The 25,317-nt window shown below is 50.0% G+C and overlaps 1 protein-coding gene and 1 long non-coding RNA gene across 10 annotated transcripts in view; one reads left to right on the top strand and one right to left on the bottom strand.

Annotated features, from left to right (window-relative positions):
* LOC141963116 (uncharacterized) overlaps positions 1-18,965 on the bottom strand; it is a 92,305-nt gene extending 73,340 nt beyond the window's left edge. For all 8 annotated transcript variants that reach the window (XR_012634052.1, XR_012634050.1, XR_012634049.1 and 5 more), the window contains exons 1-3: positions 18,709-18,965; positions 7,195-7,355; positions 1,906-2,131 (exon numbers count right to left, since the gene is read on the bottom strand). This is a non-coding gene — a long non-coding RNA (uncharacterized LOC141963116). The remainder of the gene's footprint in view (positions 1-1,905; positions 2,132-7,194; positions 7,356-18,708) is intronic.
* A 44-nt stretch (positions 18,966-19,009) lies between these two features.
* On the top strand, positions 19,010-24,316 carry PFN2 (profilin 2). Of its 2 annotated transcripts, none has more exons than XM_074912254.1 (3): positions 19,010-19,354; positions 20,612-20,804; positions 22,829-24,316. In XM_074912254.1, the coding sequence occupies exons 1-3, from the start codon at positions 19,223-19,225 to the stop codon at positions 22,924-22,926; spliced, it is 423 nt and encodes a 140-aa protein (XP_074768355.1). In that variant the 5' UTR covers positions 19,010-19,222; the 3' UTR covers positions 22,927-24,316. The 2 variants fall into 2 exon arrangements, with proteins under 2 accessions (XP_074768355.1, XP_074768354.1); XM_074912253.1 differs by lacking the exon at positions 22,829-24,316 and adding an exon at positions 22,503-22,729 and having other exon boundaries at positions 19,018-19,354.
* The last annotated feature ends 1,001 nt before the right edge of the window (positions 24,317-25,317 follow it).

Below are 25,317 nucleotides of genomic sequence, written 5' to 3' on the forward strand. Positions count from 1 at the left end.
GTTCACTGCTGGTGGCCCCGCACTCAGCCCCGCTGCCGTGGGGGGCCTGCGGCTCTCTCCTCGGTCACTGGAGCCCGGCCGGGACTGATGGGCAACCAGGCAGTCGCACGAGGAGCCCCCGACCCTCCACCTCCTGCGCCCAGCCCACCTGCCCACCCCGCTGCGAGGAGTGCAGGGTGCTCACCCCACAGCGCCCACCGCTCTGGCCCCAGCAAGGCAACGGCAGCTCTTCCAGAAAAGTCTCGGGGAGAAAGAAAATACAGCTCCATTACTTGATGTGACCTATTCACATACGCTGAATTTTGAGGGGCAAAACCCCCCAGGTGCTGTTGATCCAGCAGGGACTCTGCATGTTCCACACCGAGCTGCTGTGAGAGGGTGAACAGGAAAAACCAAACCCTCGGAGGCCGACTGCTAGTGTAGCTGGAGGGCGTGAATCACTCTTATTTCAGAAGCACTATCCTTAGCCTGGGGCTAGAAGCAGCGAAACAGGGAGTGAGGTAGGGCACTTGCAAGGAAGAATATCCTCAGTTGGGGTTTTTTTGTTTGTTCTGTTGTGGTTTTTGATGCTTGACAGCTATTACCACTAAATAGCAGAACCTGTGACAATACAGAGAGTGTAACTGTTTTGCTCTGAGAATACAGGGCAGCATTTTCACCAAACAAGAATGGACATGTCAGGTTGTTTTAATTCCTGGCATATCTAGGCATGTCTTATCTCTAGCTCAAAAAAATGGAAATGCATAATAAAGACAGCCAGTTGTCTTGGTAGGTAACTACACACAACTTTCACCACAGGATAGGAATTGTTGGCAAGATGTGGTATCCGTACAGAGAAACTTAGTATTGCCAGCTGAATAGATCTGTCACATTTCTTTCTGCAAATGTTATGTCTACTACTACTACAAATAGCACAGCTGAGTGATAAAACTTAAAAAAAATGTGAAAAAATATTTTCTCTATTTTCAAGTCTGTTTGCCTTGTGAATCTGACAGCACTTTGTTTTGTCAAAGCCAAAAGCTGCCACAGGGCCAGCACTTCTCCAACCTTCGCACCCGTGCTCATCATTAACAGCAGCAGGGCTTAAACAGACTTTGCAGCCACCCAGGAGGGACAGAGAAGGCAGTCTTGTTAGGTACCTTTTAACTAAAAGGAAATAGGAACAAGATAACTTTATCAAGAATATTGCCCTTAAAACACTGAAATGTGCTCTGTAAGGTCTGCTGACTAAGGCCTGGCCCTACAGAGATTTAAAGAATTTCACATTGCCAGAACCTTCCTTCCACAAACAGTCACACTGATTTCATGTACTTCTTTAGGATCAGGTCTTAGATGACACTATTTTTAACTACATGAAGAACAGCTAGTCTAAAACACATTAACCCTCCAGCTGAGTCTATATATATTTTAAAGCCATTCTAATATGCATATAATTAATATGTATATTACTCAGCAAAGAGTAAACAGCAAGTGCTGCAGTAAGCCTCATGTCACTAATTTCATTACTGTACAGGAATATGCTACTGTAAATTAACTAGTACATTATGGTGTGTTATAAATAATTAAAACTAAAACTGCAATTGACAAAATGAATGAAGCAAGAACAGTCTGTAACCCAGTGTTCTTCTTACCCCACTTAATAGAGTAAAACACTAAATCTGAGTCTTTTAAGTGCAGGAAGGAATTCACTAGTATCACCTACTAACTTTGAAAGCCTTTAGTCACAAAAAAATTAACACATGTCAAAACTTACACAGAAGCCACTCTCAGACAAAGCATCAACCCACACACCACAGAGAACACACCGGCCGCCCTTTGTCACCCTCCAGGACGTGGTGACCCAGCCCGGACAAAGCTGTGCCGCTGGCCGCGGGACCCCGAGGGCTGCGGAAGAACCCGTCCTACCTGAGCTCCCAGGGCCAGGACAGCGATGGGCTGCTCCGGGCATCCCAGCTGGCACCACCGCCTGCTCAGGGAGAACGGAACCATGTCTCTCCTCAGCCAGGCTCCTCCACGGCAACATCTGCTCTGGGCATTGCAGGCAGGACCGACAGCTGAGTGCGGGGCATGGAGTCGGGAAAATTAGCTCCTGCTTTGGCACATGAATTCAGAGCAGTTCAGCTTTTGAGACCTAGAGATGAGAAGAGACAGAGGTGAACAGCATATGAGTCTTTTAGAGGGATTTTTAAAAGACCAAAGATGCATTTATGCAACTTCTTAGAACTCCACATGCTCCATTACTTCAATCAATAACAAGTGTCAAACTGTTTCTGCAGAGGTTTTCTGGGTTTTTTTAGATTTTTATTCTTTAGTTTTACTGAAATAGCAGGTCTCTTTTTTTAGCTAGACATAAAAGGGGCTGACAAAAGCTACTGCTTCATTATCTCCAGGTGAATGCCACATTCTGCTCCTTCCCTCCTCTCAGCTTCCCGCTCTGTCTTCTCTGAAGTACCACAGCTTTCCACCTGCCTTTTTTTTTCTTTTTAATTTGTTGCTACTTGTTCACAGGACAGAAAGCTTTATCAATTAATCTACTGTTCATGCTGTCTGAGCTTGCCCTGACCTTCACCAGGATGGAGAACAATCCCTGCTGAGGAGCCAGGGCCAGACCCTGCGCCGCTTCCTCACAGTGCAGCACCGCGGGGGTGAGTGCCACTGCCCACCTGCCTCCTCCGACGCAGCAGGTGGGATGCTGGGGACAGTGTCCCCAGGGTGAACCTCCAGGGAGAATTCCCCATGTGGAGAGGGCTCTGGCCCCGCTTCTGCAGCCTCCAAGAAGAGTGTTCCTGCATCTCTGGGGTCCACCACAGCAGGGAAGGGTCCTTGCCCCCAGGCTGCTGGCAGCCTGCTCCCACCTCCCACCACTGCGAGAGGGGAGAGGCAGAGGAAAAGCCTGAAATATCCGTGTAACCTTGATTTGTGCAGTTACACCGGAGCAGATGGAAATCACAAGGGACAGGAACCCTCTTGCTTCACAGCATAAGGCAGCTTCCAGCCAGCAGAGCGGAGGCAAGAACAGCAAGTGAGAATGGCCCAGGGGAAAAGCTCCTTTGAGACTGCCCTCTGACAGAGGGAAGACGGCTCCTGCACCCATCTGCTACCACCCACGCCCGCGCCGGCACCCTGAGCACAGGCTGAGCGCAGGCCCCACAGCCTGTTCTGGTACAAGACACCCCATAGGCTGCCCCAGGGAGCCTCTGCACCGCGTGGGGAGATCTGTCAGGCACTGGGCGATGTTGGGAGAGAACGGGATGCTCCCGTGCTTCCCTCGGAGGTCCCGGCTTCTGGACAAAGCCTTGTAGCGGAGCGCAGACGCCTGTGGGACCATCCTGCCGTGGGCAAGGACAGCGGCAGGTTTGCGCTGGGTGAAAGTGAGGACAGTTGTATTTCTCACTTTTTTATAATAACGGATTAATCCTGTCTTTGCTAATCCACCAGGATAGAATAGCTGACATAAGACTCCTCCAAACTGCAATGGGTGCTCACAGCTATATGAGCCAGAGAGATGTGAAGCACACTGTTAACTCCCACAGACCGACTATTTCCTTCTTTTTTCATGTGTACTTCTTAAGGCAAGTCTCTCCCGGTATTTTAAAAATTCATTTTAATCAATTTAAAATTAATAAAGAAACAGTGAAATCCTTAGGGCCTGAAAGCTCCAATCTCTGCCACGCTGGAAGTGATGAGTCAGCTCGGCACGGCCTGCCATGGAGCCTGCTGAGGGACGCCCCCGAGGAGCTGCTGCTGCGCCGAATTAGGTCACTTGGTTTGCTGTTGACGGAGAGGCGTCCGTCTCTGCGATTGGACGTTTCCTTCTTTCTGATGTGAAAGAGCTGCTGTACTCCGAGGGCACAACTGCTGTCGAGGCCTCGCTGCCGCTGCCAGTGCCGTGGCTCTGCCCAGCGTCTTCTCCAGGCAGGAGCATGGCTCAGCCTCTCCCAGCAGAGGGACGGGACGGCTGGCGCCGGCAGCAGGACACGGCAGCAGGCGGGTCCCCCCCACTCCCCACTGCCCACTGGGTCTCCTCCAGGGCACTCGGGGCTCCTGCCCTGGTTCCTAACCCATGCTCCAGGCAGGGAATAGAAATCAGCAATCCTGAGAGCCCGTCCCCCGGCTCCTGCCTCCACCCAAAGCCAAGACTCATGCCCAGGCCCAGCTCCGCTCACTTCACAGGAGAACACGTGCTCTTGCGGCGACAGAGCAGAGCCCCAGCGCTCCCTCGCTAATCATGCGGGTCTAATTGCTGTGCCACAGCCCTAACGGGCAGCTCCTACCGCAGCTCTCCAGGGGATTAACATTAAACCCCCGCTTTGTACACTAATGCGGCATGTGAGGAAAAGCGGTTCCCACCTCGTGTGCCCACAGCACGTGAGCCACAATCCTGTTCCCAGTCGGGAGCAGGAGCAGGACTAACGGAAGGGGTCTGCCCATGACACCCCTGCGTTTGGTCCTCACTACCCCCAGCCCCCCCCGCATGCCCCTTCCTGGGCATCCCGAGGAAGGGCACAGGGATCCCTGACGCCGAGGACCGTTTCCCACAGGCACGCGACGCGACTGCTGTTCCCCTGGGCTGAGGAAGGGGCACAGGAGAGCTGTGTGCCAGCCCTCTGGGCAACAGCCAGGCTCTGCGGGAAGCAGAAAGGCTGCCCATCAGCTGGTAGCTACTCCAAAAACCAGATCTGAATCACCACCAGCTCACAGCATTTATCTGAAAACATCGGTGACCCGCTTTGGGAAAAACAAGCATATAGTGTCCCCTCAGCATCCCTGCCCAGCTCTGCTTCGGCCAGACGATGGGAAAGCGGAGAGGTCAGCTCGACTCCCGTCACCCTGGCAGCTGCCCAAACCCTCCTCTCATGCTGCTCAATTTCATCCCTCAGTGCAGTTCACCCCGTGGCAGTTATTCCTCCCTGTGTTGGAACACCAGGAGAACCAGGCACTGCGAGGGTCTGCCCTCAGCAGGAGGAGCGCACAGTGCTCGCCCGGGCCCTACAGCGGGGAACAGAACAGTCACAAAGAACTGCCTGCGCTTTCTCAAAAGCAGTTTCACTTCCCTGACAAGCAGGGGCTCCAAATAACAAGATGCTTTGAGTAATTAACTGAACGTTCTTTGGATAGGGCTTGTAAAAGAAGCTTATACATATTAAACAAGAAAGAAAGATCTACTGTCTATAACTTGTTCTTTACTAACAAACAAAAGGCTTGGCCTGAATCCATTTTAGAGCAAACTTTACAAGGGCCTTATGCTGAAATTATTCAAAAGAACGAACTGAACAGAGTCCAGGGCATTTGTGAGGGGCTGACCACAAAAAGCAAGGTTTGTGGTCAATTTGTTTGTTTTTTTAAGAAAATCAAATACTCTCTCTTTTTTGGCATTAACATGACAGAGCTGTAAAGATTTAGCAGTAGCACTGCATTAGCCTCCAAGAAACACACAAAACAACTGCTCCCTTAGCTAGATCAGCTGCTAGAGCAAGTATTATAGTTGCCATTATCAGAGCTGAAAGTGGCAAGGAATTTCTCATTAACACACCGCAGGACAAAGGATCCTCTCTGTAACAAGGGCCTGCACAGTGCAAGGTGCTGGGACTGCGGGATCTTTGCATCCCGACGCGCGCTCGCCCAATGCAGCCTGCTGCTCCCTCAGAAGAAACGCTTTGGTAGGAAAGCGAAATAAATCTGCTCTATGGACTGTTATTTCTCACAACAAGAAACGAAAGCCAATGTTCTATGGTCAAGATAAGGTGATCACAGCAACATGGAGCTTGTCTAGGCAGAAACACAGCAGCTGCCCAGCAACAGCATTAGCACACAAGAGTCTGACGCTCCACTGTATTTGGAATATACTGCAATAGCAGGCAGTGAATGTGGCCTCGTGGTTCATGAAAAATGGCACGTAAAGGAAATGTGGGGAAAATGTTGTAATTATTTAAATGGATTGGTTTTGATACCACCCAAAAAAACCCTGCCCGAGTAAACCAGTATTGAGCCCTTTATCTTTACAAATGGCCTTTAAAGAATGGAAAGGCTGCTGCTCTCCTGTGCTTCTGCCCTGAATCTGATATTATACTCACGTGGGAGCAGGCGAAAGCAGCCACATCATGTGGCAGCAAGAGGCACCAGGAAAGTCGTGGGAGGCGAGCAGAGGCAGACCTCACCAACTCCCGTCCCCCAAACCACCCAGCCCAAGAAAACCCAAAGGGGACCCCCCCCAACAACCGGATGAAGCCTGACGCAACGACTGCAACCCCGCAATCCAGCGTGCTTGCCACACACCTACTTTGGCCAGCAAACCGTTAAAAGCAGCCACATTCTTCTACTAAGGCGAGAAAGCTTTGATGATGCGACCTTTCCCAGCTGCTGGTAACTGGCTCGGTACAAAAGGTCGGGTTGGGAGTTATCCACAGCACAGGGCTTTCCACGTTCCTGGCAGGCTGCCTCACGTCAGCTAGTCTGGAAACCAACTTGGGCACAAGCGGTTTACAGCCTGGGAAGGCCCAGAGAGAAATTGGCTGCCAGGGAGAAGGGCGGTGGGAGGCTGGAGGACCAGGCTCACTTCTGAGTCCAATTCCTGCTCTGGCAGACATCCTCGTTCTCACAACAGCCTCCAGAAGGGTCCAGCCACTTCAGGGGGCCCAGTGCTCTAACATTACTGCTTACCAGCTGCCTAAACTCACAGACGTCTGTGTTTCTGAAGTCACAGTCTCCAGAGACCCAGAGAAAGATCTGAATATACTGGGAAGCACATCAGCCTTAACACTGTAGAGCAGCCTAGTGCCCGTTCCATGCCTAGGCCTCTCACATTCAAGAAGTGTGTCTGTCTCTTCCAAAGAGGAGCAATGTGACAATATTATTTCCTGCTCACCTGTTAACATTGAGCTGTGATGGAGACAAAAGATTTCGGCTTGTATCCTCATCTGCTCATTGAAGAGAAATAAAGATGAACCAAAGTGGCTGAGCATGCTTCTTTTTTAAATTAGGAAGCGGGTGTTATTAACAATAGAGATGGAAGCCCTGCTTGACAGGGAGGCTGCAGGGTGACTAAGAGCCAGTGCAGTGGTAAATGACAGAATAAATCTGTAAAGTTTCTGTGTGAGATTTCAAAAAGCTTTCTTCAAATGTCACAGACTGAGCGTCACAGGGCATTCCTGAGATAAATAACAGAATTAAAGAAACAAACAAAGCTTTCTTTACCTATCAGAAAGGCGTCGAGAAGAGAACACAGTGACAGTTCTGGTTGTTCTTCGCAGGCCATGTCTAAGTGGTGCTGCGGGCAATCGCAGAGGGCTCTCACACACCCTGCCTGGCCCGTTCACACTCTCCCGCCGGTCAGAGCAGTCCTTTAAAGGACAGGCCTGCAAGAAGATTGAGAGTCAAGGTCAGATTTTGTAGTCAAGCAACAAAGAAATGTTCAGTGCTTTAATGACAACATTTGTTATGAGTATCATCATTTCAGTTCCCAACTTCTGTTTTTTTCCTGTTCCTGAGATTAGGTCAGGGAGAAATACAAACATCAAAGCACTGTTGTAATCAAAGAACAGCTGTTTTGCTTTCTTTTCTTGGCCAATTAACGTAGCTGGCTAGGAGGAAAAAACCGCCCCATTAATACTCAAAGAGGAACAACTTCAGCTTTAGGTCATAAGCTGCTTTCTGTGGTTTGGGTTGCCACAGTTACTACAGACCTGATTCTGTTGAACCAGGAATCATTCGGAGATCAGCAGTGCTAGCATCACAAGGAACAAGACACCATCAGATTCCGGCCCTGGTGTCTACAGAACACATCTGTGTTTGCCCTTTCCCCTCCTCATTCATGGTGCTGTCATGCTGCCAGACTGCCAACACAACAAAAGGAAAGGACTCCATACAACTTTTTTGGAAGCGGTATTTGTAGAGCGCATTGTCCTCAAGCACCTGATGCATCAAATTCAAAAAGCATCTGCCAGAGAAGGTAAATAAATCATTACAAGAATCAGATTTTAATAATAATTATCAGGAAGGCAGAGCTTCCCTCCCAGAGTACGCCAAGGCACACTGCTCCAGACTCACTCCATTCAAGGTTGTGGTATCCCTTTGGGTTTACACCAGTAGAGGTAAGAGCATGTTTGCTGCTTCCTTCCTGGATTCCATTAGCCTGATCCCTGCAGGTAGGAAGGATCATTCCCTGTGGTTAAGCGATTTATTTTCATTTCCCTCTGTGGTCAGTTCGAATTGACACTATTGCACATTCAGTAGTACAATAGTTCAAAGCAGTCTTTAAAGGTGAAAAGCCCGAAAAAGAACCTCACTAATTACATTGGAATATTTCTCCAGCATGCTGAAGAATAAAAGATGTCCTACTTCCCCAATCAACTTTTACATTTCAAATATCCGTAACTGAAGATTTAGTCTCTTGCACAAAAGGATATACGTGGATAAAGAAGAAATAGCACAGCCCAGCTCTTCCATGCACAACAAACCTGTCTGTGTGAACTCTCAGTTTGACATATCACTCTCCAGCAACTGGTTGTGCTTGAGCAAGTGGTAAGAAGGAACAAGGAGGTGATTTTAGCTCTGCTTGTGGCACTGGCATGAACAAGCAGATTTATTTCGCTTTACTACCAAAGCGTTTCTTCTGAGGGAGCAGCAGGCTGCATTGGGCGAGCAATGAACACTGGAGGTGTGTCTGCAGTTTTGTATATCCACATTTAAAGGGGACACTAAAATAAGTCAGCCATGCAGACAAGGGCATGCTTGTCAAGAATTTCTTAAAGCATAAACCACACCTTGGGCAGAAATTAAATACAGAACAGCAAAGCAGTGGACAACATACATCTACATAAATATGGTCCTGCTGTCATAGTCTGGACAAACTACTCAGTCCTTAGCCACCACAGATCCCTTTGTTCTGCATTCCCTGACCGGCTTAGTTTCCTTGCCGAGATGTTATCCAGACTTCACTGCCTTATCTAAACATTTACATCTAATCTATGATCTAACCTCCGCATTTACAAAGGGGAAATTTTTCTACATCTTTAGGTCAGAGGAAGCTTTGTGGGTAGATCCTGTACCCATCTATGAAAACGTAGCATATGCATCTTCTTTTCCATTTGCAAGTAAAAAGGAAGAGTGGTCCAGCCACATTAATTGGTACATGGGACAATGAGATAAAGGGCATCTAAGAAGGAAATAAAAGTGGGTTTATGCACCGTGCAGATTTTACGATGCTCATGCTTTCTGTAACACAACAGTGGTGCCGAAGGATGCTCACCAGCTACAACGACCCATTTAATGAAACCCTGTCCACACACAGAGCAGAGGAGCTGCTATGTGCTCTACAGCCTGTCAGACATGGTACTTGCTGAAGGGAAAGTATTAAACGCTACAGTTTCAAAGCTGTTTTTTATTTGTTTCTATTTGTTCAATGTTTTCAAGGGTGACACATGGAGAAAAAAATGAAGTGACTGGTAACAGATGATTCTGAATTGTTGGCTTTGGTAGCATGAAGTGAGAATGCAAATACATTACTGAATGAGCACAGCAAACAGAAGGCTTGGTCACTCCCATCCCATCCTGAAATATAAACAGGAACTTTGTTCAGAAAATGGCATTACCTTTATTCATCACAGGTGAGTTATTTGCTTAAATATGCAGCACCTTTTCAGCATATCTAACTTAGAGCAACTTCTCCCAGGAGCCTGGGAGTACATTAAAGGGTGCTAGTAAGAGTGATTATAAAGCACCTACTAGATCAAGGAGATTCTGCTGCAGTATTTCAATTTTCCTTTAAATTAAATTTAAACTTACAGCACTCTGCTAACAAAAGGGAAAAAGGGCACTGTAAATGTAGCAGCAGGCATACATATCTTCATTTATTCTTCCCTATTTTTAATTTGTGGTTAAACTTAATAGACTTCTAAGTGCAAGTAGATTAAAGCTCCATCTAGTGCCAGGGTCTTGAAAGTTACTGAAAGATGCACAGTTCAAAAATAGCAACTATGATCACAAAACTATCAGAAGCAGCAAGCCTAGCATCTCAAAGCTGTCACACACTGACGACAAGAAGTCTGTTGGATTTAGAGTCTGTAAGGGCTTCACTTTAAAGCTGCTGTATCTTGGATCAGACAGAGAACACGGCACTACCTGGACTGGGACAGAATGCTCGACAGGTGCCTGCAGCAGGGAGAGGAGTGCCAGCCTGTGGATCCACGCGTGACCCCAGCACCTCGGCAGTGCTCCCCGATCGTGGCCCCGAGGTTGTGCACTACTCCTCCTTTCCGGGCCCAGGCGGGGACAGAGGGTGGGAAGGCAGCACACCCTCCCAAAAGCCCGCTGCTGGGAGCTGGGGCACTCTCAAGAGAAGTGGAAAATATTTAACTTCTCAGGAGAAGAAGGGATTTGAACCCCGGGCTCCCCATTGCTTGCCAAGTGCTCTCAAAGGGTTTTGTGGAAAGGCCGACGGCGCCCAGACTCCCCCCAGAACCAGACGGCCCTTCACATTACGGAGGGGCCCCAGTGCTGGTGAGCCCTCTCCAAAAACTACTTCATGACACCAGCTGCCATCCCTGAAGCAGCATGATTAAGGTCGCTGCTTTACTTCTGGAAAGGAACTTACTATAGCGGTATTTCATGCTAGCTGCACTGTGGCAAAAAAAGGTATTCCTGATTAATACTGAAAATATCTGGAGTGGATTAAGTTTAACCATATTTTAATTATGTTTTGAAAATTACCTGGGACATTAATTTATTTATTTTTACACCCTGCAGAACAACTACCTTACAACTACCTGGAAACCAATCAATCACTATTTTTTCCCGTATTTCAGAAGATGTTTGCACACACCAGGCCACTACCCTGAAAGAAGGACCAAGCACAGGGAAGGGCCGTTGGAGGGAAGGAAGGGGAGGAGGAAGGAGAGAGAAGGGAATCACAGTAGAGTGGGCAGAACTGCTCGACTGATCTTTGCGAAACTCAAAGTACTAGTTTGCATGCTGCAAGGTGACCATGGTTATACTACAGTTATAAATTTAACTCCTTTTGTGGTATTCCTTTGCCTGTTACAGCATATAGTTTCTAAAGTAGCAAAGACAGAAACAAAAATATTTAATTATTTAAATTTAAAACAAACCTTTTTTTTTCTTTGAAAGGTTTTTTTTTCCTTAATCTTTAACAATCATTTGGCAGGGATTGTTATCCTCTCACACTGCTGAATAACAGCAGCTACCACCAAAGCCATGCAGTTACAACGCCTCAAGTGTGGAGAGTGAAGCACGATCTTGTTTCTCGCCACAAGCTACTCTTAAAAAAAATAATTGCTGGAACAGCAGAAAAATATGTAAACAAGAAGAAACAGCTGTGTCTGACAGAAAAGCATTATAAATGGATGCAGTGGGAAAGGGTATAACCCAGCACCGAGACAGGCCGTCTCCTCTGCTGCAGTCATTATTTGGCCGGTAACCGTCCCCAGGTCCGTGCTGACCGTAGGTTTTGATAAAAAAGTAGACTTTTGCCTAAATGCTGCCTCACCACAGTCCAGGAGTTCCATTTCCTCCCAGTCACAGAGCCTGTATTCCAACCCACCCGACCAGCCCGCACCCGCAGCTGGGCCCTGACTGCTCCATCCACGGCCTGGCCGCCTGCCAGCAGGTTACCATCATCTTCTCCACAGACTTCTACTAATGATAACACATCTGTTAAAACAAACACACAAGAAAGTCTAGCTGTTCCCTTCCTCAGCTTTTCTGTGTTTGTTTTGCCATTGCAGCTGCTAGAACTGCACCTGTTTCTAGCTCTGTGAGCAAAGCCTTGCTGTATGTCACACCACTGCCTCAGCAGGCTGGTCTCACCCAACAATGAGGACTGGGTCTGTGTGGCAGAGGATAGTTGTCCTGATTGTTCAGTCAAAGCAGCAACATGTGCGACTGTTTTTTTTATATACCGAAGTTGTGTATTTTCATACTCTCTCGGCAGTTTCAAAGAAAACTGAAACAGGAGCAATCCTTTCACTCCTCTAGATAAATGTAACACACCTGAGTTACAAATCTTTACAAAACCTAGCCAATTTGGTGGTTATCTTCATCCAGAATACAGACAAGCTGTATTAGCTGCACCTTTCCCAAGTACACCTTCACATACCGGCGGCAGGCGCTGGGGGGGCACGGCGGGAGGAGGGACGACCGACGAGCAGGCGAGAGCAGCTGTGGACACTCTGGGTGTGACCCGACGAGACGGCGCCTGTGGGACGGCAGGTGAGGGCACCGGGAGGACGGACAGGAGAGCACGGGGACACACTGCCTGGGACTGGATTCTGCTTCCTCATTCTGCTTCCTCACAGCACCACCACCGCGGCTCCGCTCCCGGCTGCTGTGGAGAAGCAGCGTATGACCCGAGTTTGGACGCTGCTGCCATCGGCACTCATGACACAGATAACACTAAACCAGAGATGCCGGGAGGCACAAACCACGACCAAAACCCAAACACGGCCTGGCGGAGCCGCCTGCCAGGCCTCCACAGACGAGGAGCTGGCCTCAGCTCCACGGCCCCCAGAAAGCCTCTTCCGTCACCTCCGTGGCGTTTACTTTTCATAACAAATAGATGTTTGGTCGAGATACAGTATTAATTGTTTCCCACAGTGAGGTATTGACAAAGAAGAGAAGATGTTCTAAATGAAACCACACCATTTTTAGACTGTTTTCTCCTTTACCCAGCTCTACTTTTCCCTGTTCCTCCCATTTTCAGATTCTTAATGTTTCCTTTCATCCCTACCAGCGTGGCTGCTCTACAGTTCAGCAGTATTAGACTTTCAGACTAGTACACCTGTTCTAAGAATGTAATTCGTGTATTTTAAAACTTTTCTTTGATCTTTTTTTTGTGATTATGTAGACAAATTTGAGCAGAACAATCTTCATATAGTCTTTGTTTAAAATGTGGTATTTATTTGACTAGATGTAATTGAGAAGAAAGCACTACAGCTAAGGCAGAAATAATTCTCTGGGTGCTGAAACTAAGAAGTACTTCAACTGTCAAAAATTCACACTGAAATATTCTAAATATTAAATATACATATACTGGCTCTTCTTTGGTGAGCTGATGGCAGGCAGGCTGACTGCTACTCATAGCTAGAATTGAGTACTTCATGGCTAGAGAGAAGCTTGGTACTAAATTAAAAAAAGAACTGCAAAAAGAAGAAAAAATGTTCAGCTGTTTCTGCTTCATTCAAAAAATAATATATATATTTAATTTTACAATGCATTATAAGGTTAGAACTGTGCATTTCGCTGGGAAAATACAGCTTTTTATACTTTAGAATAATTATTAAACGCTTTTGCTGACAGTGAATGTTTTAGGTAGAAATTATATATGACAGATAGATTTATGTATTTGTGATCCAAAAATCCTTTGGACTTTTAACAAATAACAAGCACCAACAGCAAAATTATTTGGGATCGGAGGAGAAAATATCACCCAGATAAACATATTTACAGATGCTGTCACTGAAAGAAAGCTTAATGAAGGAAATACCGTGCTGAACCAAGCTTCAGAGTTCCCTGGCTAAACCACGTGGTAGATTGAATAAGCAGCAGAAAGCGGTGCAAGAACAATCACCTAAAGAAACTGTGAGCTAGAAAAGCACGAGGGTTCGCCAGCACAACCACCAGAACATGACCAGGCACGGGCGGCCAAGAGCGGCGCACAGGCTGCGCCAGAGGCGGCCCCCGGGAAGAGGCTGCTGCTGGGCTCCGGTGCGACCCCCGCGGTGCCAGGCGGCGCGAGGGGAACTCGGGGGGTTAACGTGGGTGAGCACACTGCAGAGATGCAGACCAGCTATTACAAAGATAAAATGACACAACAGTCAACTTTGACGGGGGGGGGGGGAAACACCAACAAGAAAACCCAACAGATGAAGCCTGGGAAAAGTTAGAAGTATTTTTTCATCTCCCATCATCTCTCAGCGTGGTCAGTGAAGCCTGCACGGGGCTCAGAGGTACTGGCCATGCAGCAGTAAGACTGTTAGCTGCTCTTGTTTAACCACACTGCACAAATACCCATTCAAAACGACTGTGCTGAGAGCCCAGGATTGCTCTGCTCCATTTTACACCTTTCTGCTTTCTCTCCCTCAGACTCTGTGCTTCTCCAACTCCTTTACTGCATTTCTTAGCCTCAGTTTTTGCTTTTCAGATTAACTTCTATACAGCCTTTCACTGACTGAAATAATCAGTTAACAAAGGCATGTAATGAATCATTTTATCATTGGATAAAATAAGTAAAAGAGCTTGGATAGAAGATGCTACCATCTTCTCCTCCTCAGAGACTACCTGTCCAATATACTTTAAATATAAAATACTTTAGTTTCTAGGATTAAGATTTGTTTTTTGTTGGCCAATGGTGAAATCAAGAACTTACCTTAAAAATCCAAAAGCTGACCAAAGCCCCATGATTTTAGACATCTTTTTTTGGTGCTTTGGCCAGTCTGTAAATCAGATCCGCAAAACCCTGTCCTTTCTCAGATTTAAAACATTTCTGGAAGCCACTGAAACAGAAAGCGATCTCAGACCTTATCATCTGACATAGCAACACTCCTAAGCTTGCATCTGATTTTAAAAGTTACATTTTAGGTTTGTTATGTTTGGATTTGATGGCTAAATAAAGGATAGGGAAGGGAAACTCTTCTTCGCTTCTTACCTAGTTAATCCTTAGAAAGACAAAGGTTTTGCTGAGCTATCTGTACTGGTAAAATCATAACAGGCAAACCTCCCCTCACAGGGATGAAACTCTCACCTGCACGTAGAGTTAAACCACCTTTCCAAATGATGTAAGATGCACCACAAAAGCATCTTTTTTCCAGAACTTTCTGGATGGTTCCCAGTGCTGCTGTACAGGGCTCTGGGTCGCACAACCACAGCTCTGCCAGCACCAGACAGGACCTTCTCCATGCACAGGTGTAGCCATGCACTGAAACCTCACACTGGGCTCTTAAGCTCATGATTGCTGCATTTTGTATCACTGTGTTTTTCAAAGCTAACTCCAGGTTTTCAGCTTATTAAGATGTCGTTTTTACAATTCATTTCTAGCTAAGACTCAACCTGGCCTTTGGTTGCTTCCTCATTTTTCAGCCAAGTCCCTTCCGCGGCTGTGGAAGGCCCCTGCAAAGCCCGTCCCCCAGCCATCGCCAGCAGGACACAGCCTGCTCCCTGCATTTCCATCAGCAGAAGTGAGTTTGCTAACTCGCAACATTTCTAAATCGGTTTTACCCTCTGCACTTCCGAAAGCACTTGTGGTAACGAGAAAGACTGCCACAGGAAATCCAGCACGGTCTGGAGAGGAAGTCACCAGAGCGGCACCGCAAGCTGAGGCCAGCGGTGGGAACGCCGGAGGTGAACCAGCACCCAGCGAGCTCTGGCTCCCCAAAGTTTAATTTTCACAAAGAAGTCAAGCTGCATTATGTTGATGGCCACATGCCCTTCCTGCCTACACTTAAATGCTGGTTAAAGTTATTTCTCCAAATGGGCTGATTTGGTGAAAAAACAGGAAGAGCGTGTGACATCATCAGAAATCTTACCTTTGGCTGTCCAACCACTTGGAGCACAGCAGCAGCTCTGGTAGTTACAAAGCCTGACAGAAAACTGCAAGTTATTTTACTAACAAAATATACACCCTCCTTCAAGTTTTTGGCCAATTTCAATTTTTATGTTACTAATATAAAAAGAGCCAAGTCTCTCACAAAGCTATAAATAGTACACTCTGGCTAAGCACAGCAGGTACTTTAAAATTCTTTCGAATGGTTATTGTTCTTAGATGGGATCCAACATAAACGTCAGACAAAGTTCTAAACCAAAGCAAAAAGACTAATAATTGCTACAAGCTGCATAAAAAACCCCACACTGTGGCTGTAGCATGCAAATACCTTCCAGAAAGAAGAACTACTGGGCAGAATGCAGAAAGAGACTAAAATGCAAGAAATCACTATTTATCAACAACTTACCATACACGTACAGCTTGTGTCCAGACAGCACCATTTCATACATCAGTCCAGGTAATGATGTTAAAATTTGCAGATGCAGTGGGTCATTTTAACAATATTTTTGTTTATAAATCGTTCATTTAACAAATATCTCAGATTCCAATTAAGACTCATAACAAAAAATAAAACTGGAACTCCTCTCTCTTACAGTCTTTGACATACAGAGCACATCCTCATTTTCTTAAATCAAACAGTCTCAAAGGTGCTGTTGCAGTAGTATCTATACAAATAGCATTCTAACAATTGTGTAACATAGAACATGACTAAATGACGCACCTAATAGTGAAAATAGAATTAAAGGATTATGATTTTTAGAAGCAGCAATGGTGACTGCTGAATCTGCAAACTATAAAAGCTACCTGGTAGTTTTGTAACATTAAATAACAGTAACCCAATTCAGACTGCACTTTCTAAATATAATACTGGAGTTACTCCACAAATCACACGACCAAGAGGTGAGCTACCAAGCAGGTGGCAAATCCCCTACTCTCATCCATCCATTTATGTTCAGGAGATCCCAGACTTCTGTGCAGTTTTTTTCTAATTTAAATCATTAAACGCAGACAACCGTGCTCCCTGTACTGCTAACACAACCTTCTCATCAGAACAGCACTCACGCTACCGATTACCTGGTTTACACAGCTATTAAACAATCATGAAGCAGTGGGAATTACCAGGCCCACTCTGCATTCCCCGACACCCAAGTGCAACACTTGGTCCACCACAGAGGTGACACACCAAACCCACCCACCCGAGCCCTCAGGGCGCCTCGCACAGCGGCTCCCCCACACTCGCCCACCTCCCAGCTGGCCCCTGCGCCGGGTCTCTGCCTCCCCCGGAGCAGGACGGACAGTAGGTGGTGGGAAGGTGCCCTCGGTCCTCAAGCAGAGGGATGGGCAAACGTGTGGAAGGGTGAGACACCCCCAGGCAAGAGGCACCGTAGCCTCTGGCTGAACCCACAGGCTCTCACGTCAGACACCCCCACACTAGTACCAAGCAGCCCGCCGCCCGCACAAAGCCCACCTCTCGTTAACCAAATGATAATGATGCGAGCAGACAGGCAGCTCCGAATTTCCCAGGGCTGCCCCTGGGTTCAGGATGGTAAGATGTCTGCCTCCATATTTATCAAATCTACTTATTAAAGTGACACAATTTTGAATTCTTAGTGCAGCTTGTCAAGAACAACAAAAAATTCAAACCCTGTACAGACAAAAAACAAACACATTTTGGTTGAACTCTCTAAACAATGGACCCATCGGCCTCCTGTTCATTTAAGATGGATGCATTCCATTCTCCGCAAGTAAGAGTGTTAAACTGGGACCTCCTGCAGATGAGCATTAAGAAAGAGAAGTGGCACTCAACGACATCTTCAGACAGAAAAGAACTTTATCTCCTTCCCGTGGAAGGAATCTGTGGAGGGAGGATGATGAAGGCAATCCAAACCTCACTAAAAGCTGTAGCTATTTAAAAAGCCAAAACCAAATTTAAAGCCTGTAACTCACTGGTAGATACAATGACACAAGGACATTTTTGGTATACGTGGATGGCCAGAAAAGGATAAAGCAAAGTTCTGGTGCTGTCCAAATTCAGAGGGGAAAAGGCACTGTGAAACAAAATCGAGAAACTACTTACGGAATTAAACAAAAGGATGCAAATAAGCTCTCCTTATCTAGCAATCTAAGCAGACTCTGTGAGTAGCTAAACAACGCTCAATCCTGTGGCAACCAAACTCGGTTTCAAAAGGCCCGAGAACACCCTGAAGTATGCTGTAGGGATATTCATTATAAATACCTGGCGAATATTCTTCCTGGGGGATATAGCCTCGGGAAAAGGCAGATTCAGTTATAATATACTATGCTTTGGCACATTCAGGTGTAAGATCTAACTCCCTGAATTAAAGCTTCAAAGCTGATTACACAGACAGCCGCTTCACATCCCACCTGTCTCCATTTCCCAGAGAACCACAGCAGACACCAAGCAAGGCAAAACCACCCTGCCCAAACGGGAGGCGACGCCCCCCCAGTTTCAGCGTGAAGGTCGACCGAGCCCTAAAACAAGCCCTTAAAGTTGGAGGTGAACGTTCCTGCAGGCTGTCGCAGGCCAGTCCTCCCAGCAGCGACCCTGTCCAGGGCCCGGCGCAGTGAAACGCTGGTGTCAGGCCTGGGCTCGAGGGGAACACGGAAATTACCTCAGCACTGAGCCTGGTGGGACCTGGAAGAATAAAGCCTGGAACTGGCACCTCCAAAACCGCACGGACGTAAAATCCAACGGCTGCTGGTGTGTGGGAGGGGGAGCCCAGCAGCTCGACGCCAGACAAGCCGTTTGCCACAGAACCCCCCTCCCAGCGCGGGCCCTCGGCTCGCTGGACCAGGCGGGACAGCCCCCGCCGAGGGACCACCGCGGCTGCCGAGGGACGCGCAACACGACACGAAACTACAGAAATAAACCGTAAATGCCCCCAGCTCAGCTACCGCCGCCCCCCGGGAGGCAGCCGCGGGGGACCGGCCCAGCGAGCGGAGGGCTCGGCTCCGGCAGACCTGAGCCTGACAGTGCCAGGGGCTTGCCCGGGCGAGGGCCGCGCTGCGGAGGGGAAGGGGGGGGGGGGGGGGGGGGGGGCACAGCGCAACGTTTCTTGGGCGCTAAGGCTAAGTTCGAATTTCCCCACCCGGAGGCCCGACGGGAGGAAGGCGGCGCGGCAGCCGGTACTCACCCGCCGCTCCCCTCCCGGCTGCGGGCGGCCCCAGCGGCGGGCCCCGGGGCTCAGGGCGGCGGGACGGACCGGGGCGGGCGGCCCCGGGGCTCAGGGCGGCCCCCGGGGCTGAGGGCGGCGGGGGGTGTCATGGCGCCGCGCCGCCCCCACACGCGGGTCCGGGCCCGCGCAGGGGCCGCTCTGCCCCGCTCGCTTCTCCCGCAGGACCCGGGCCCGCTCCCCGCCGCCCGGCGGAAGCCGCCGCCGCTCCCCCCCGCAGCGCGGGGAGCCGGGCGGCGCGGGGGGCGGCGCCGGGCCGCGCCCCTCCTCCCCTCCGCCCCTCGGCGCCGGCAGCGCGGAGGGCTGGGCTGGGCCGCGCCGCTCGCTGCAGCGCTCGGCTCCGCTCCGCCGTCGAGCAGGGAGAGGCGAGAGGGAGAGCAGAAGGGACGGGACCGCCGCGCCCAGCCCCGCCGCCCGCCGCCCGGCCCGCGCCCCGCCGCCCGCCCCGCTCGCCCCCATCGCCGCCCGCGCGAAGATGGCCGGCTGGCAGAGCTACGTGGACAACCTGATGTGCGATGGCTGCTGCCAGGAGGCCGCCATTGTGGGCTACTGCGACGCCAAGTACGTCTGGGCAGCCACGGCCGGCGGCATCTTCCAGAGCATCACGGTGAGGGCGGCGGCGGGGAAGGGCGAGCGCGGCCGGGCGGGGGACGGGGGCACCTTGCGGGGCGGCGGCGGGGCTCGGGGGGCGGCGGCGGTGGGGTGCGGGAGGGGGGGAGCGATCCCGCGCCGCCTTTTTGTCCGCGCCGCGGGCTGGGGGGGGGTGGGGGGGTGCGGCGGGGCCCTTCCCGCCGGCGGGGCGGGGGCGGCGGGGCCCGGCGGGAGAGGCCGCGCGGGGCGTGCGCGGCGGGGCTTGCGTAGGGCCGCCCGCGCCCGGGCCCGGCGCTGCGGCGAGGCTTACGTGCGCGGCGTAGGAGGCGTTCGTGAATGCCCACCTCGCCGCTGGCTCCATGTTTTTCACCGCCAAGATGGCGCACTGCCATTGATTCCTCCTCCCCGCTCCCCTCCCCCGCCCCTGCCCGTCCTTCGCCCCCGCCGCCGCCGGCCCCAAGCCCAGCGCCCGGCGCCCGCCCGGTGCAGCGGGGCCCGCGCCGCCGTTACATAAGGGCCGTGCGCGGGGCGGGCGGCGGTGCTGCAGCGCGGCCTGTCCCGCCCGACCCGCCGGCCGGCGCCGCGCCCCGCGCGCGGGACCCGGTGCCGGTCCCGGTGCCGGCGCAGGGCCCGCGGCGGCCGGGCAGGGCCGGCGGCGGCGGCGGCGGGCGCGCAGAGCTGGGCCGTGATTGTGGCGGCCGGGCCCGCCGTGACGCTGCACTTTGAGGCCGCGGCCCACCCGCCGCCGCCCCCCCCCCCCCCCCCCCCCCCGCCGCACCGGGCCGTGCTCCCCGCCCGGGCCCGCGCGCATGGCGGCCCGCACGCCGCCGCGGGGCCGCTGCAGAGCGCGGCCCAGCCACCGCGTGTCCCCGCCGCCGGGCCCGGGCCCACGCCCCGCCGATGGCGGCAGCCGAGCCGGGGACGGGTGCTGGCGGCGGCCCGGCTCCGCGGGGCTGGCCCCGGCCTGGCGCGGCCGCCAAATCCCGGGCTTAACTGGCCCCGGTGGCGCGGGACCGGCTTCCCCGGGAACCCGCGCCCGGAGGGGCCGCAGGCCCGGGCTCGGAACTGTTCCCGGGCAGCGGCTCCGCCGCTTCCAGCGGTGATAAAGCAGCGCGGTGTAAACTGTGACTAACAAAGCCCTGCCTGGCGGAGCACTTCCTGGGTGGGAGCGAGGCGAAACTGTCTGATCTCCCGGCAGAGACAGGATGCCCGCTAAACAGAGGTTAAACAATGAAACGCCGTCGTGCTAACTCTGGGCTCTTTTCCTTGACAGCCGGTAGAAATAGATATGATTGTAGGAAAAGACCGAGAGGGTTTCTTCACCAATGGTCTGACCCTTGGTGCAAAGAAGTGCTCTGTGATCAGAGATAGCCTGTATGTTGACGGCGACTGCACAATGGACATCAGGACAAAGAGTCAAGGTGGTGAGCCAACATACAATGTTGCTGTAGGCAGAGCTGGCCGAGGTAAGCGTGATTTTCTTCGCTTTCAGATCCCCCAGTTAAAAATGTGACCCTAAGCATAGGCTCGGGCTGTTAAGCACACCAGAGCCCTGTATTTAATGGCTGATGTCAGGAAGTGACGTAGGGAGGTGGCTGGCAGCGGTCGGGCGACGGATGAGGCTTCTGCCCAGCAGCCACCCTTGTCCCTGTCCCCTGCTGCGTCCAGGCGCCGGGCTCTGAAACGGTTAAACAGCTCCAGCCAGCAGCCCAGGGCAGAGTGGGGCCTGCTCTGAGCTTACAGTGAGCTTACCGAGTAACTCGGTGTCCAAAGCTCACGGTAGGGAGCTACTGGTGATCCTGGTGATCAGTACCGAAACAAGATTTTTCCCTGTGAACTTCTCAACGGAAAGTTTATTCTGCAAAGATGTGAGTTCCTTGTATGAGCTGCTCCTACTTGCCTTTTAACCAGTCCTACACTAACTCTTCCTGCACTTCCTATTGAGCTCTCTGGAGTCTGTCTTCAGGCCAAAAAGCCCGTCTGATTTGGTGTCACTGAGAAACCTGCCCTATGCTAGCACGCCTGCTCCCCGTGCTCCTCGCGTGGCTTCTAGTCAAACGGCTACGGGGACAGCACCGGGTTGGGACACATAAAACATGCCCCAGAGTGCGGGCTGTGAGTAGGATGCCTTCTCTTCAAAATATCTGGCCTGACATTTTTTGACTGGCTGTGGAACAAATTAGTGAGCAACAGAATTTTGCTTATAAGTACAAAACCAAAACTAGAGCAGAAGTTGTCTGTGGGCTCAAGCCGGGTGGCGGTGGCAGGGGAAGGGCATTTGCAGCGTGCAGTGAGACGAGCAGGGCTCTGGCTTGGCTGCAGATGGTGAGGCGCCAGCGAGAGCTGTCTGTCTGAAGCTTTTAGTGAGCAAATTGCTATGGAGATTCACAATCACCTGTAGGTAGGCTGACTGCAGTATTTCCAACTACAGCCTCCCAGCCGGGAACAGTCCGTGCCGGCTGTGCGGGTGCCGGTGGGTGACATCTGCAGGTGACATCTGCTGGCAGCCCGCGGCTGCCGGGGACAATCTCCCTTGCCAGACAATGGGGACACTCCACCAAAATCCTGGCCGCAGAGGCAGGGTCAGCCTTAAAGCCTTCCCTGCCTTTTGTCTGCCGCAGAAAGCGTGGTTTGTAGTTGTATTTTGACTGAAAAGTCTCGGCCCAAGCCTGACCCCTGGGTTTCTCTGCCAGTATCAGGCGGTTACTCTGGTTCCTACACCGACAGTGAACGCTAAAGAGAAGAATATACCAACATTTCCCTCATCTGCTCTTCGGAGTCAGTTCCTCCCCATGCACCACTGCTTTTGTCCTGACACTTCTTTTCTGCCCCTTGTTTTTTTTAGACACAGCCAGGGTTTCCTTGCTGGGTGGTGACGGATAGTGCTGATGGGGGAGAGGCACTGTGATGCTTTTCAGAGATAGTCGGTGGCATTTTTCTTAGCAGTGAACTCCTGAGACTTAAGAGTTATGTAACAGCCCTGAGGATAACTCAAGCCTTCTCCCAGCCCCGTCTACATCCCTACTTTTACAAAACTCCTGTTAAGCTAGCTTAATGCCCAGATACTAAATCTTGAATTTGAGTGTTTATTGCACTGCCTAGAACTTGCGTTGTTTCCTTGTCTAACACACTCTTTTTAAAACTTTTTTTCTTTTCTCTTTCAGTCTTGGTCTTTGTAATGGGCAAAGAAGGGGTCCATGGAGGCGGATTGAATAAGAAGGCATACTCAATGGCAAAATACTTGAGAGACTCTGGGTTCTAGTTGCTAGGCAGACTGTTAAGTATTAGGGGAAGATTGCTATTAAACTTTCCTGGCGGTGAGCTTTAAACCTTACATTCTGGAAACTTTATTAGCAATGCAGGGTGATGGGGTATGAACCTGTGTCTCCTTTGTATCCCTTTGTTGGTGGGGAAAGGTGTTTTTTTTGTTGTTTTATTTTTTTTCCCTTTAATTCTGTTCATTTTTGTTTTGTTTCCTTGTGTACTCCAGCATTGGTTATAGTCATGGGAAAGGAAGGTGTCCATGGAGGGACACTCAACAAGAAAGCATATGAACTGGCTTTATACCTGAGGAGGTCTGACGTCTAAGCAGCCTCTCCCCAGCCACCTAGCAACTGTCTTCACCACCACCCAGTTGTGTTCAGTGCTACCAGACTGTAGATGGTAGTTTTGTGTTTTTTATTTACCCATTTCCTGTGTCGTAATCCCCGTTCCCCCGGCTCACGTGTATGTAACCACTGTATGTAACCGAGTCCTGTACCTGGCACCATCACCGCACCACAGACGATATGCATGATACCTTCAAAAACTCTCGGGAGGGGAATATGCCAAGTGTAGGCTTTGCTTTGTCTTAGCGATTAGTGTGATATTGACAACTAAAACAACTTAAATACTAAACAAGGTGCCGATTGTACAATCTAATTTGATCAATGCCTCTTCAGCACTTTGAGCAACGACACAGCTCACTAGTCTTCCTTTCACAGAGCATGGTTGGGAGGAAAAAAGTGCATGCATATCTTTACTTCTGTCCCTCTTTTTTAAAAAAAAATATTTGTTTGCTTACACCCATTTTTATAGTGCCTGGTTTGTTTAACCAATTTGCCACTCAGAAGCTATTAATGTTACGTTAGTTTTGTCGTTGCACTTCACCGTAGGCTTATCGCTTTTATTTTTTCTTCATGATGTCCGAAGCTTGTACTGCTTAACAAGTGCAATCACAAAACTATGAAAGGGTACAGATGCACTTCCTCCCATGACCTTAAAACCACGATCCCCAACGAATCCCCAGAGACATTCCATCATTGCAATAGCTCAGGCACTTTTTTTTTTTTTTTTTTTTTTTTTGCCAGCTCCTGTTCTGTAGTTGAATTGTGAAAGGCTGCCATTATGGACATTAGATATCCCATCATAACCATCTGGAGTGTGTCTGGTTTCAGTTTTTCATAGGACCAATTTTAATTTGCAGCTTGGGGGTCGTGGGGGGTTTTTTTGTGTTTGTTTTTTTTAATATGAAACTGCGATGTCGTTGTGGAAAACTGCCACCTTCAGCCGTACCGGGAGCTCTGGCTGACTCCAGTCTTGCTGCCAGATCACTTACTGGTAAAGAGTCTGACTGCTCTGAAGCCACTGTGTGGATGAAGGTGGGTAGTTTGAAAGCTAAAAAAACCTATGCCATTTCAAATCTAAAATCTTCATTTGGCCTGTCACACCCTTGCTGCAGAAATTATGGAGTGAGCTGCCTTGCGCACGAGTCATCCGAAATGTCTGTAACCAAACTCTCAGTTCAGGCACGGTACTAACTTGTATGTCCATTCAAAGAGAACTGCAGAACTCTGTATACAAAAGAATAAATGGGAGGTGGTATTGGTTGGAATAACTGACTTGGCTGTCTTGTGATGAATTTTTTAATATGTATTCTGTGCCATACTATTGTTTAAAAAAAAAAAATGAACTGTTGCTATTGTGAGATGGATTTTAACTGACTACGAGGGTTTCTTTCAAATGGCACTACTTAGGGACATTCTAGTATTTGCTTCTATTGTTGGGCCTTGTGGATAATGTACAGATTTAAACAAATTCTTGTTGCTGATTTGTCCATTTCTTTCCCTGCACTTTGTTACATCTGGGATACAGTCTAACTCATCTGATTTAATATGCATTTCAAAAAATGCCATAACTATTAAAAACACCTTGTTTACAGACAGATGAAATAAATTTATTCCAACCAAACAAAATCAGACTGTTGGTAATTCTTTCCCCCCCTACAGGAATCCTCCAAGGCTGCCCTTCAGTGCATGGCTGACTCCGCTAATACCGGATCTAGGCGTGGTTTCAGGTTTTGTAGGGCGGCAATAGTACAATACACCTCTAGTCAAAGGCCAGGCGGTCTTTGGGGAAGATCTCAGTTTAGGAGAGGATTTCTTGCCACCTCCACGGCGAGGGGGTTCCCCTGCCAGGCGACAGCCTCACATGTGCTCCCCGGAGTCGGAGGGGACCCAGATCACCAGCCGCCATGGGGCAGGAATGTGCCCTCCCCCCGGGAACAGCGGGAGCCTGTGGGAGCGGGGGGAGCCCCCAGACCAAGGGAGGTTAATGTTGAGCCAAGGCTGCACTTTCCCAGTCCTGGCACAGCCAGTTAGTGCCGCTCGGCCTCACCACTGAAAGGCCTTTGCCCTCCCACCTCTGCAGCGCCAGCAGGAGTGGTGCCCCTGGGTCTGTCTAACCAAACCCCTCGAGTACAGCCTTTATCTGTGACTGATCGGGTTGTTGGATGTCCCAGCTGTATCTTCCAGCTCTTGGAGCTCACAGTAGGACAGACTAGAACATACCTGCAGCACTAAGCAAGTTTCACGTTCAGCAGTGGGGGATGCAAACCCCTCGCTTCCCCCATGAAAGCGTGTGTGTGAATCTCTGCTTTTTTCTGTATCTAAACCCCATTTACACTTGCACTGGCATTCTAACTGCAGGATTTATTTTTTT

This window comes from Athene noctua, chromosome 8, assembly GCF_965140245.1.
Source record: "Athene noctua chromosome 8, bAthNoc1.hap1.1, whole genome shotgun sequence".
In the NCBI taxonomy this organism is placed as follows: domain Eukaryota; kingdom Metazoa; phylum Chordata; class Aves; order Strigiformes; family Strigidae; genus Athene; species Athene noctua.

What these genes read in the sequence shown, in the direction of transcription:
- PFN2 (XM_074912254.1), top strand. Translation starts at nt 19,223, where the DNA reads ATGGCCGGCTGGCAGAGCTACGTGGACAACCTGATGTGCGATGGCTGC. An exon ending in GCATCTTCCAGAGCATCACG is followed by an intron (nt 19,355 to 20,611) that starts GTGAGGGCGGCG and finishes TTTCCTTGACAG; the next exon opens with CCGGTAGAAATAGATATGAT. An exon ending in TGTAGGCAGAGCTGGCCGAG is followed by an intron (nt 20,805 to 22,828) that starts GTAAGCGTGATT and finishes TGTGTACTCCAG; the next exon opens with CATTGGTTATAGTCATGGGA.